Raw genomic sequence first — 13,963 nt, 5'->3', positions numbered from 1 at the left:
TGTAATTAAGCCAATTGCATGGCAAAGTTACTCTAATAGTCTCTGGCTAAGCAATCTGAGCCAAGAGGCCCTTTAAACCCCCCGCCCCCGTCTTTTCCTTAAGCCCACCCGCACAAGTCAATAGGAGGTAAAAGTTCTATTAGAGATCCATTTTAATCCTTAAATGATCTTTTTCCTTTTGCCTCCACCATCACTTTTTTTCTTTGGAGTCAATCTCAGGAAACGGAGCTAAATGTGTTAGAAAGTAGCTTTCTACTAAAGTGGGATTATTGAAGACAGAAAAACTCTTTCAGAACAGACCTGCAGTCATCTGGCGTCTTTTCTCAGTAAGCAGAGTTTTCCCTACTTCTAGCAACACAATATTGGTACACAAAGTCACCTTTTCCATGCAATTCTAAATTGCTGTATTTGGCAATGAAATGAACCAGTTGTTCTCAGCCTGCAAGCAGTAAATGGTCATCCAAATCACTCACAAAAGCCATTCTTAGGTTTTGTCTATTTTTTTTTAAAGAATGGATGATTCCTTGAAGATCTAGAGGATCAGAAATAGTTCAAACAGCTCCGCAGGAAGTGAGAAATGGGGCTCATAAATCCTACCCAAGGGAACTGAACAGCTGTTCTTTAATTTGGAAGACTAGATGTTGGTGTGACAAGTTAAAGTGCCCAAGATTTAATGCGTTGGAGTCTGGGTACCTCCTATACCCTAACTGACAAAAAAACAAGAGAATGGAGAAGTTACCTACAAGAGAGAAGAGACATTGCCCCATGTTAACAGTGGTTCTATGGTAATATGTGTATGGTACAGACATGTATAAAAAGATGCCGCCATCCCACGCTAGTCCCTTAGCCCACAGGTACTCATTGAGGCTAAAAGCTGGCGACAGCCGCTGTTCTTCCACATTCTGTTCCTTGCTCAGTGCTAACCTTCAGCAATTCAAAAGAATTTCCTGACAAGACGTAATTCAAAATGAAAGCAATTAAAAATGCATTTTGAAATTACAAAGGGACTGATGATACACTTCAGAATATATTATTCTTACCCATGTCCAATTTTTCCACATTATCATTTAAAATGCAATTACATGATTTGTGCTGAAGGGTCTGAGTTTTCATGCACTCATTCAAGAATGCAAATGGATTAATTAAATTTGGGAGGAATCTATCTTTATCACCATTCAAAAAGGGATTAATATATTTTCTCTAATTTATAGAATTAGAGAAATTAATCACAGATTTATGGATAAAGCACATATTTCTGAAACAGAAATGAAATTATCAGCAAATAGTTCATAGAGTATAATCTCTATTAATTGCCTTCATCCATATATTTTAATTTCTTGCTTAATAAATGATGATACATCATTTATTAGTGTTACAATCACCTAACACTACAAAGGGGAGCTGTATAGTTGAGGATGTATAATTAAGATATATATCCCTAAGATAACATTAGGAAGATTTAAAATTGCCCTTCAACAAAAATGCTGTGTTGAATATGTTAGTTTTATATACAAATCAATCTTCATACACAACATAGGATGCTCAGAGAATCACAGTTGGATTGTAGATTGCAGACTCCAATAAAAGGGATATTAATTTTAGAATAACAAATTAAAATCCAGCATCAGTGAGATGGAGCAGTATGTGAAGGTGCCTACTGTGAATTTGGGGGACCTACTTGGTGGAAGGAAATAACTGGCTGCTAAACGTGTCTCTGAATTCTGCATGTGCAACATCAATAAATAGAAAAAAAATTTTTAACAAACAAAAACACAATCTAAACAGCAGCCAAATGAAATGCCCTTAAGTTATCAGTTCCTTTCTTGTGTGGATATTAGAATCACTGTACCATCCAGCAGACATCCTCTTCTCCAGGAGTCACAAGGGCACCCTGTAGAGACTCTGTCCACAGGTTCTGTCTGGGAATCTAGTTTTATTTCCAGCTCAGCATCACTTGACCTTATCGGGCATATCACATTTTTGGCCTTAAGCCTTAGCATCTTTGACTTGAAGGTGTTGTATCTGAGGCTTTGGACAAGTGGCAGTATCACCTGAGAAATCTGTTGGGAACAAGGCTTCCCGGAGTCTGCAAACGAAGCTCCTTGGTAGGATATGTGTGTGCACGTTATGTGTGTAGGAGCACATGTGCCACAGCAGAAGAGAAGACTGCAACTCTGGAGTCACTTCTCTTCTTTCACCTCCAGGTAAGTTCTGAGGATTGCACGGACGTGACCGTGCTTGTACAATAGACATGCTGATTCATCCTGCTAGCCCAACAGTATGTATTTTAATAAGCTGGCAGAGTGATTCGGATACCTCCCGAATATTGTAGACCAGTGAACTCTGCGATCTCCTACGAAAAGCAAGGAAAGCTATTCTTGTGAGCTTCAGTTTGAAGCCTGTATCTTATGTGTTCAAGGCCCAGAATGTCTCACTGTACAGAAGGGAGATTGGAGACATCTTCACAGGGATCTCTTTGTGTCCATTCCACTCTGTACATAACTATTTCATGACGCACACCACTTTTTCATTACTTTAATTCTTTCACTTAATCCTTTTGCACTTGCCTTTGCTTTTCTTATAGAGACATCAGCATTGATAAATATCCCCTCTTCCATCCCATCGAGCAATGGCTCTCAAGCTTGACCAGGACTGAGACCAGAGGACATAGATTACTGAGGACCAACTTCACTGTTCTTGACTAAGGATAACTGAGGCAGTGTGTGAGAGTCTACACAGTGTCCCTAGTTCAGGGACCTCACTTTGAAAACCGTTGTCACCATACATACTGCATTAGTTACATAGAAAATTCCAATAGATCACATCACTGCTTTCAAGTGTTAGCTGGTAGATATTACAAAACAGTGTATTACAAAACTGTGTTCAAATGACTCAAAGGTGGGTCTATTAAATAGCACATTTTAAATATGACTTAATTTTACATACTTCTTTTTTGGAATGACACTATCTAGAGTAATACACACCTACATTGTAGATCAGGGAATGTGTCTATTAAACATTCTATTCACCATTCCCAACATTCTTTAACTATTTTAATCTTTTTTTTGACAGCTCTAAAGAAAATATAAATTCTATTGACTCTATAGTGACACTGACATTCTAAGCCCCATGTTTTTACAACTCCAGATTAAAGAAAGCTGCTTATGGCTTTCATTTATAGCAATTTTTGAATGAAGTTGATCTAAGCATTGGAATGGTCTTATTTTTCTGGTAACACTGGCGTTTTCAATTAACATTGTAGTCATTCATTCCTTCAACTAATGTCGAGTATTAACTTGTATAAAGCATCATTGTATACACAAAGGTCCATAGAGGAGGGACTTCTAATCCTTACTATGAGCTAGCCTTTTAGTGGAAATGAGGCTCAGTAAAAGCCACTGGGCATCTGTAGTGCTTTAGGTGTTAAGAAACATCTAAGCCTACTGGCAATAACCCAAGTGCTCACAGTGGACAAGGCAGGAGGAGTGTGTGTCCAAAGCCTGCCTGGGCAACTTAGTGAGTTTCTGCCAAGAAAGATTTTAATAGGGAGGGGAGGGAAGGAGGAAAGGAGGAAGGAGAGAAGGAAAGAAGTATATGCTAAAGGATCAATTAAGATAAAGTTATGTATTTCCTCTTTGCTTTAAGATATACATAAAGAGAAACCAAGAAAATATGTTGCACAAATGTATCGAACTGAAATGTCAGTGATATTGATGTCAATAGTAAACATAAAGATCATTTTCAACAAACACATACACATACATACACACACACATACACACACATATATACACACACATACACACACCACACACACACAAACACACGCACATACACACACATACACACACACACACACTCACACACACACACACACAAATTGTGTTTCCAACAGCCAAAGTGGGCCAGTGTTGACAAATAAAAAGATAACTCAGAGACTCCACAATTGTTCCTAATATATGGAAATTTCTAGTTCTCATCATATACCACTCAGAACAAAAGGATCACTCTGCTCCCATAATTTTAAAAACATAATGGTAATGACTAAGCAGAAATACTTTCTAGGATGGTCATTTATTTCTGTCACATATCTGCTTTATTCATTATTCAAAACTGCTAACACCAAAATGTCACTTTAGTTCCACTCCGTGTGCGCTTTGCCTAGTAAACACCAATTGCATTCCCTGTAATTAAAAGAGTACGTACACATCTTGGCAGCTCTCCACTGTTGTGATAGATCTGAATAACAGATCTAACAGATCTGTTAACATACATGCTTTTTCTCATCCATAAAGTGCCTCTCTTTTAGTGAACTTAGTTTAAATAGTAACATAGTAATCATTCTGAAATATATACATAATAGAATTATGATTGTTCTTTAAAAGCAATAAAAGTATTTCGGGGCACCTTTAAGCTAGCACTTGGGAGGAGACAGATGGATCTCTATGAGTCTGAGGTTAGCCTAGTCAACACAGAGAACTCTAAGACAGCTGGAGGTACAAAGGGAGATACATCTCAAAGAACATCAGAAATAAATAAGTATGATAATTTTTAAGATCAATAATCAAATGGTCACTTCTCTAAAGACAAATCTCATTTCCACTGAAAACTATTTTCATACTCCAAACGTTAAGTGTTAATGACATTTCAAAATCCTGTCTTATTAGCTTGTTTAAATTTATGAATATATATATTTTCTTGGCATCTATAGTATTTTCCCACATTCTGTATTTTTAAATTGCAGACAAACCCTAAAACCTAACCTAAGCCAATAAAGACTAGAGATTAGGGCCGAAAAACCTTTAAAACAGCACACAAGACTAAACAGAAGCAATGTGAAAAAAAAAGAATAAATTTAGAGGTACACAAAATAAGCTTGCTTTCTTAATGTTGCAATCACTTTATCACTAAATCTGGTGTTTCTATATGCAACTTAACACAAAGAAAACACTAGAGAACAAAATATTTATCACCGCATTTGGGAGTCAGATTCAGCTACACAAATTACTCACTCTTCTCCACCAAATAGTGCTTTGTACTAATTGTAAAGTATTATCTTGTTAACTGCATACATGGCTCTTAGAGACTTTTCTAGCTGTGAAATCCCTTTGGTGATTTTAAGAGATTAGTCCTGCTCATTTGCAAACACGTTAGCATTCCTTGTATACTGAGTGGTACCAACTTCCTAATGTGAACTTTTTGAAATATAGAGTCACGATTTTCTCAACAGGTAGAGTGCCCAGTAGTCTGGTTGCTTAAAGCTGTACGGATATATGGCTTGAATTTCATTAAACTGTAAGAACAGAACAATTGTGTCAGGCTCAGAGTAAATGAAAGATCCATGGTTATTGAGTTAATTCCACATCAATGAACTTGCTGACAGGATTCTCCATGTTGAGTTCCAGGGCTTGGCAGGCACAGCTGCACAGAGGCTGCCAGGTTGCTGAGGACTTCATTTCAGTGTAGTCACCACCTCCACCTATCTGCTTCTTTATACTTCCTGAGTTAAGTACTTTGGGTACAGGTGGGGGTGCACAACTTAATAATAGGAATCTGCATTGCATGCACACATGCACCTAATAGAAAGGAATAAATAAATAAATAAATAAATAAATAAATAAATAAATAAATAAATAGAGGGGGAAGAGTTGGAGAGAGGATAAGAAAAAAGAAAGAAAACAAGGAGAAAAAGAAAGAAAAGGCACATATGATGAAGAAATTAATTGTAAAAAACAAAAGTTACATAGACGTGAACGCTGAACAAGTTTTCTGTCACAATAATGAGGTGCTGAGTAGGGCTGCAGATTCTGCTGAAGACTGAGATGAATTGCAGGAAGATAACAGAAACTTTCCAGTGGTCTCCCAGTAAGACTTGAGAAGGCTAAAATCAAAATCGTTGCCCTTGATTTTCCTTTGGGAATTCGTAAGTCTGGCTATTTGGCCCTCAGGCTGAGTGGCACCTCTGCCCACCCAGTTTTGTCACCTTCAACTCCTGCCTGCTATCCTTGGTAAAGAAATCTCTAATAAACATACTTTGCCTACTCTTAGGTATACATTTAATGGATTGAATATATATATATATATATATATATATGTATATATATTTCACAACCAGGAACTCCTTTGCACTTCAGAACAATGTGTGCTAATACTTTTATTGTCCCAAATTTGGCAGAGATGAAAATAACAGCATTCAGTGATGAAAGTGGTGAACAGGCTGACCCCAGCATCCTAAAGAGAAGAGGCTGTCCCAGTACACATATGTATGCATAAATGCACACACACCCCTACAGCATTATTCTCCTCTGTAAGTTCAGAAAGCTGAAACTGAGAAATCTTGAGTCCCATTTATCATCTGTATGCCTACCACATGGACATACTGCATTTTAACAGGTAGTGCACACAGATGTGCTTTTCTGTAAACCTTTCTTGTTTGATAGATGCTATTTTGCAGCTGATGGTAAATGGAAGCAAAAATTGTTTTTGTTTAAAAACTGATCCAATAAGTATTGGTCCTGACATCGCAGTGACTATTAGGGACTCAGTAAATGTTTGTTTACTCAGTTTAGCCATACTTACCAACTCCACTGCAACTCTGTTCTTAGCAATCAAATAATAATCTTCAACCTTCTGTAAGCTGGGTACTTGCAATTCTAAAGCATCAATAATGTTTCTTTCTTATATTAAAAACAAATCTTCCTCTGAAATTTTTGTTATCTCAAACAAAAGAACATGTTTTCAAACGTCTGAAAATTTTAACCTCATATAATCCTCCAAGATAATTCATCTTAAAAAGATTAATTTTAGTCAACTGAATGAGGAAAAACTACACAGAGCTTTTTCCTCTAATCTACAGAACAGATCAATACTATTCCAAATATAGTAAGGTCACTGGGCTTTCCTCTCTCACCCTCCCTCCCCCTCTCCCTCCCTCCTTCCCCTCTCCCTCCCTCCTTCCCTCCCTCCCTCCCTCCTTCACTTTGCAAGACAAAATATTTTACTAAGTAAGGCTTTAGCATTTACCACTCTACTATGCCTTCATTTCTTCAAAGTAACAAATTTCTCTTCTAATGAATATATTACCTGTTAGAATGATCTACAAGTTGGATTTTCTTAGACAAGGCAAATATCTTTGTGATACAATATACTTTAAAAATATACCATTCTAAAATAAATATAACCTTCAATTTTTAACAGTTCAACAGAGTCAAGTATTAGTAACCCAAATTAAGAGCAAAAGCAAAGAAACATAAGCTGAAGGCCAATATAAAGGTCACCTCGTTTCCCCATCGCATGTGCTATGATTGGCAGTGGGCTTTTGATTATGAAGCCCTCTACAAGCATGGTACACGCCTACAGATACAGAGAGACCTTTGGAACTACTTGAATTGACATTTACTCATAGCAAGATACAAGAATATTCTTTTATCTGATGATGGACGAATTAAACTTCAAAATAATTGTTCATTTAATGTATAACTGGAATTGAAGATACAATTCTAGAGTCTCCCAAGGGATCTATAATGGGCAGAGGAGTCAGAAGTCTACTACTTTCCCCTCATTTATCAACGTCTATTCAGACAGCTTCTAACTTGCTAGGACGAGTAACGTGCATGAAAATTACAAGAGCAGCAACGAGAGGTGTGGGACAAAACTTATTATCATCAAAATATTACCATATTATTATTAATTATGGCAAAAGTAAGCAAAATAACCAACTCCAGAAAACATTAAAAGTGAAAAACACAGATTTGCTAGTGTTCCTACCTAGGGAACCCTAGCCACCTTCATTCCCCTGATATTGGTCCATTACTCTCTCCATCTTGTGAAAGACAAGACAAAAGAGCAATTCCTCTGGCTATCACTGGCCTTCCACTCGCTGCTTTTTTTGAGCCAGTGAAGACAGGAACTTTTCAAGCATGGTATTGGGAACATTCTTGGGTATTAAGATGCCTAACAAATACATGACAAAAACTACCACAGTTTTGTAGTATGTGTATTTTCCCAGAAAGGAGAAAAGTGTCACTTCAGACTGAATTAACTAATGCCTGGGAAGCTAAGAACACACGTGTCTGTGTGTACTGTGACCTTAATACTGAAGTCCTCCCAGTTAGTTTTCAGAGTCCTTGCTTGGAAACATGAAAAACTAATGCCCTTGCCTTTTAACTTTAAGTAATGAGCACATAAATATTATAAAGTGCTCTTTTAGTCAAACGTATTATTGTTTGTCTTTTAATGGGGTAGGGATGTTGACTGATAAAATACTTCTCTCAAAGTCTGCTTCTGATTTATCCCTGAAGACCACAGCCAACTTTGTTCAGATAATTAATTGTGTGAGGCTAAACAAAGCTCTGACCATACTCAGGAGCCTAACATCCATTTTCAATGGTATGCACCCTGTTCAGTAAATTTCTATGGAGACCACTTTATCACCACAGCAGAAATTAAATGTATATGAGGCTCCTAAGTCTGAGTCTCTTGAGTAGATCCTAGTGTGAGTGCATTTAGAGCTGGGACTTGATCTTTGGTTCTCAAAGAATAAGTCCCTGGACCAGCAACATCACTGTCACCTGAAATACCAGATCCACTGAAGAAGAATAAAATAGGAAGCAGCCATGTGTATTGTTTTAACCTGTAGGTCATACTGATACGCAGATATACAGTTTACTTTGAAAAAGTCAAGAATAGATGACCCCTATTGCCTCAAATTACCAAATATTCCCCTTACTAGTGCCATGTTAAGTAACGTCATCCAATTATTCTTGTAGTTTAAAAAAAATCACAATCAAGAATAACATATTTATGATTTTTAGACCTGTAAATGTCTAAAAATGTTCTAGAGAAAATGTATACTAGCAGACTTTCCCCCATTAAGCAGGCACTGACATACATCATTTTAATAAACAGTGGACACTTCCAAATTCAATCTTGGTTGTCTTCCCATTTATAGAGCAGGATGTTTTATGATAGATACAACACAGGCACTTTACATCTATTTCTGCAAACTGCTGCTCCCTAGAAATTTCTCTCACTTCCGGAAGGTACTCAAACCATTCACGTGAAGTAGGAATTCTCACCCAGGGGAAATATGCAGTATTCAGGGTACATGAAGCCTTTGGCATTTCAAGACCAACTTCAAACAGATCTGGTTTTTCAATGTGGCTCAATGAAGTCTATCTCAACAGATAGGATGGAAACGGTTTGACCTGAAGATCAAAGTATAGGACTTGGGCAGACACCTTTAGCTCTCCTGAGGCCTTTATAAATGAGCAAAAAATAATGCTTTGAAATGACAGAAAACTGGGCTGACTGGCAGAAACCAAAAGGAAAAGCGTGTGTGTGTGTGGGGGGGGGGGGGATTGAGAGAGGAGAGAGAGAGAGAGAGAGAGAGAGAGAGAGAGAGAGAGAGAGAGAGAGAGAGAGAGATCCCAGAGTAGGGGTCAAGTTCAGTGATCAGTTGTTACCCTCTTGGGAAGCTCCTCTCCCTCCCAATTTGTTTTGACAGGTGACACTGCTTTACAACAAACTCCTCCCACCCTGACTCACTTCCTTAAGCAGTTAAACCAGCCCTACTTTTACACTGAGACAAATGCTTTTATTGCCTCACAGCACAGCACTAGATGAGGTTCTTCCTAGCCCAATAAGCTGTCACCCTTAACATTATCTTCTTACAGAAAGGAAGCAAAAACAAAGAGGCTGAGCCGAGTGTCTATTTTGCCATGAAAATAACAGGCGAAAGCCAAACAACTCAGAGCTCCATTTTCCTGCAGCAGCTTTAATTGTACAATCCAAAGATTTATTTTACAGTACTCAGTAGAAACATGTTTTCAAAAACCTGTCCTGCCTTCCGTGACCTCCCAGAACCTTCTGGGGAGGTAATTAATGACAGCAATCTAGTTCACTGTCCACCTTCAAGTATTTCCTAGCTATATGCTTGGCGACACTTGTTCAAAGCCTTCCAAATAATAAGAGGGCCACCAAAAGCATTAAAAAGAGCAACCCCTCCAACAGTGCTTGACACATTTTCAAAATGTGTCAACGCTTTAAATGTGCAACACTTTCATCTCCTTCAGCAAATACATTTGTTCAAACGTAAGAATGAACTCTCGTAAAAACATTATTTCTCAATTTGTAGACTTGGAAGTACAACCGTTTCTGACACTAATGGAGATATGAGATCAGAGTTGGAAAACAAACAAAGGCCAGTACAGTCAAAATGTTCTTCCTCTCCACTGAATGGTGAGATGCAACTTGGATGGAGAAAAAAAAATAAGGCAATATATATTGATATCGCTTTAAAGAAACCTGTGATCTCTTTTGGCTTTGTCCAAGGAGTAAATTCCTTAGTTAAGATTCTTCAGACATCAGCTTTGCCTCATGAACTTATGGTATAATACCTTAAAGATAATTTGTTATTCTGTAAAGACTGTGGTACGGGAGAGCCCAGGAAAAATACAAATAAAACACCAGCACACATTGCCTCCTACTTTCTAAAACTTTTACGAGTTATAAGGAGAGCAAGGAACTCCTCTTCCCATTGTTCGTTCCAAGTAAAAGCTGTGGAAGGGTTGGAATAATGGCTAGGATAATGCACTCCATACACTGCAGAGCACAGGGTGTGTGAGATCAAAGTTAAGAACCCTTCTGACTTGGTGTGGGACAGAAACAGACAACATGGAACCAAGACACATAGAAAGTACCCACGTTACTCTGCCAGTTCATGTTACTTTCCCAGATCTAAGAGGGCCTGGTTAGCTGGGGGACGCGTGAGGGGGGTAGGGGTAGGGATGGGGGTGGGGCTTGCCCCTTTGCTACTAACGGTGAAGTTCACTGCTCCTCTTCCCCATAGCAGTACCATACACTTCCTTATCTGGGGAGTCAAGAGGCCATGGTCATACCCTGTGATCCTTAGGGCCTTCATACTTTGCTCCACTTTTAAAGCCTTGGAAACATTGTTATCCAATTTTTCATGGGAATAATTCTATTTTCAAAATTTGACAAATAACTCTGGAAGGCATCATGGAACTGGCCCTGTCCACCTCCTCCACCTGGCACCATTATCTTGGAGACCGTTAATCACTGAATATGAAACACAAAAACACAGATAGTTTGGGGTTTCTTTAGAAATGACATTTGTATTAAAAATCTTAAAATGAAGAGACAGTGACTAAATGAGTGGAATTAAAAGTTACAACTTGTTAGAATTCTTTTGGTACATCACAATCAAATTTTGCTCTTTGCTTCTGGAGGAAACACCCTGTAACAAATAACAAGACACTTTGAAAACAACAGAAAAGGGGAGATAAAACCTGAAATTTGAACACAACGAAGGGGAAAAAAACATTCAAGACTTATGGGCTTAACATTAAAAAAAAAAAAAAAGCTAAAATTAATGAAACAAATGGAATAACAGGTCCTATTTGTCCTGGCTCTTTCAGGAAGATACTTAAAGTGGTTTTGGGGAAAGCAGAACAGCAGATTCTGGGATACGGTGGGAATTCACAGGTTGGCACCGGCTGGAACAGCTGAGTTTGAAGGCACTCTGCAGACACAGGGGTGCTGGGGGCCCTGAATCACATTTACAAAGTCTTTGTATTGTATTTTTAAAAGCTAGTCAGCAAAATCTGTCACTGCCAACCACAAAAAAACAAAAAAAAAAAAAACACCAAAAACAAAAAACAAAAAAAAGCTATACTCACACACACATACATACACACAATAGCACACACAAAAAATGTGCAGATCTGTAACATTTTTCACAGCTGATTAAAAAAAAATACTACCATTCTCCCCCCAGACTCCCCTTTGATACAGTAGGTAATCAAAATAGATTTTTTTTCCCACAAATATCAGCAGACACTTCCTGGCACCCCACACTGTATTGGCATCAGTGCTTAACAGTCCCAGTTCACATGTGCAATACTTCAGATTGGATACACTGTAACAAGAACCCAACTTTGCATAGACATCCTCAGAATCCTAATCAGTCCCTGGGTTGCCCTTCCAAGCTGGCAGAAAAGGAACCCCTAGTCGTAATTTCCAAATAATCCTGGAAAACAAGGGAAAAAAAAGTTTTGTCCCCTCTTCTGGCTCCTTCGTATGATTTTCTGGGACCTCTTTCCTTGTGTTAAAACTTGGAACTGTGAACAGTTGCTTGGGGGAACCCTCCCCCACTGCCTCCTTCCCCTCCACTTCCTCTGCTTCCCCACCCCCATTTTTTTTTCCAGGCTTGAAACTTTCGCTTGCCGGTGTCAAGCAGCCAATACAGAGCCTTAATGGCTACTTTAACGGGGAAAAATGCATTAACCAAAATCAACGAGGAACGTACACGCTGTATAGAGCCATTTTTCCATCAGGGTCTCAGATGCTCAGCAACGGACACCCCCTCGGACCACAGCTGAAGGCTAGGGATGCTGGCCACACAAGTCAGCCAGGTTCCTCGGACATCCCAGCCAATACAACAAAGTCGTCTCCAATCTCAAAGCAAGAAGACAATCACATTAAGAGAATCGGGTGCGTTTGGCTTTGTGCACAGAGCGTGGCCAGCGCCCGGCGGCAGACAGCGCCTCACAGGATCACACAGGCCGAGCAGCAGCCCTCGTCGCCGTTGGGCTGTGCCGCGTAGTTCATCTGCCTCACGATCTCTGCGAATAGCTCATCCACTGAGGCTTTGTTTTTGGCCGATGTTTCCATGAAGGGGCAGCTCCACTCCTCGGCCAGGGCCTTGCCCTCGCCATAGGAGACCTCACGTTCGCCCTCCAGGTCCACCTTGTTGCCTACCAGGATCATGGGTACGCGCTCGTACCGTTTCACGCGGATGATCTGGTCCCGCATGGGCTTGATGTCCTGGAAGCTCTGCTGGTTGACCAGGCTGTAGACGAGGATGAAGCCCTGGCCATTCTTGATGTACAGGTCCCGCATGGAAGCGAACTGCTCCGTGCCCGCGGTGTCCAGGATCTCCAGAACCGACGGCGACGAATCCACCTCGATCTCCTTGCGGTAAAAGTCTTCAATGGTTGGGTCGTACTTCTCGATGAAGGAACCTGTTACGAACTGCACGGTGAGCGCGGACTTGCCCACGCCACCCGAGCCCAGTACCACCACTTTGTACTCTCTCATGGCTCCGTCGGCGCCCTCGTCGCGCCTGCCGCGGCCCCGTCGGGGCTGCGCGCCGGGGAAGGCTGGGTTGGGCGGGCGGGTGGACTTCTCCCCTTCCTCAACTCCGCAGGAACAACCCTGGCGAGACTAGCCCGGTAGCACGGGCTCGCCAACAGGCTAGCAGAGCCCCGCGCCGGGCCGACCGGCAGCGGGGGCGCGTCCCTAGGGCGCGGGTCCCGGGCCCCGCAGCAGTCCTGGCGGAGGACCCTGAGGACAATGCGCGCAGTCGGAGCAAGACAACGGCTGGAGCTCTTCGCCACGGCAGCCTGGGAGGGCCGGGAGGCGGTGGCGGCTGGTTGCAGAGGCGGCTGCTAATTGTGCGTCCGGCTGAGACACGCGTGGCATGAGTCCCCACGGAACGTGCGTCCAGCTCCGCGGCCCATCACTCTCTCCTCTCTCTCCCGCAGCCTTCGCTGGGCGAGGGCTTCCTACTCGCCGCGCGCAGCCCGGCCCTCCCCGCCCAGCGGAGCATGCCCAGTGCGCCGCCCGCGGTGCCCCGCCCGAGCTCCGCTCCAGCTTTTCCGCCGCATCGGGAGTGGGCGTGGTAGAGGGAGGGGCAATCAGGGACTGGGCGGGGCGGGGGCGGGGCGGCGCGAATCTTGGAACTGGGCAACCCGGCTTGTCTGTGCTTGTAGGTGGAAAGCTCTCCAAACCCAAGCCACCACCACCGTCTGGGCTCCGCGGGCCTCCTGAGGGCGCAGCAGACAGCAGCTGGCTGTGACCTCCTCGTCGGCTTCCGCTGTTAAAGGATAAGACACCTATTCCTAAACCCAGGCCGCTGCGCACCTCTAAGAATCATACACTT

The 13,963-nt window shown here is 41.3% G+C and overlaps 1 protein-coding gene across 1 annotated transcript; it reads right to left on the bottom strand.

Annotated features, from left to right (window-relative positions):
- Positions 1–12,567: 12,567 nt before the first annotated feature.
- Positions 12,568–13,119, bottom strand: Rap2b (RAP2B, member of RAS oncogene family). Its single transcript, NM_133410.1, is given in 1 exon segment — positions 12,568–13,119. A coding segment is annotated over 1 exon segment (552 nt).
- Between the last annotated feature and the right edge of the window lie 844 nt (positions 13,120–13,963).

Source organism: Rattus norvegicus, chromosome 2 (genome assembly GCF_036323735.1).
Source record: "Rattus norvegicus strain BN/NHsdMcwi chromosome 2, GRCr8, whole genome shotgun sequence".
Classification (NCBI taxonomy): Eukaryota; Metazoa; Chordata; class Mammalia; order Rodentia; family Muridae; genus Rattus; species Rattus norvegicus.
Note: the sequence above shows the minus strand (reverse complement) of the source record. Positions and strands in the feature narration are given on the sequence as shown.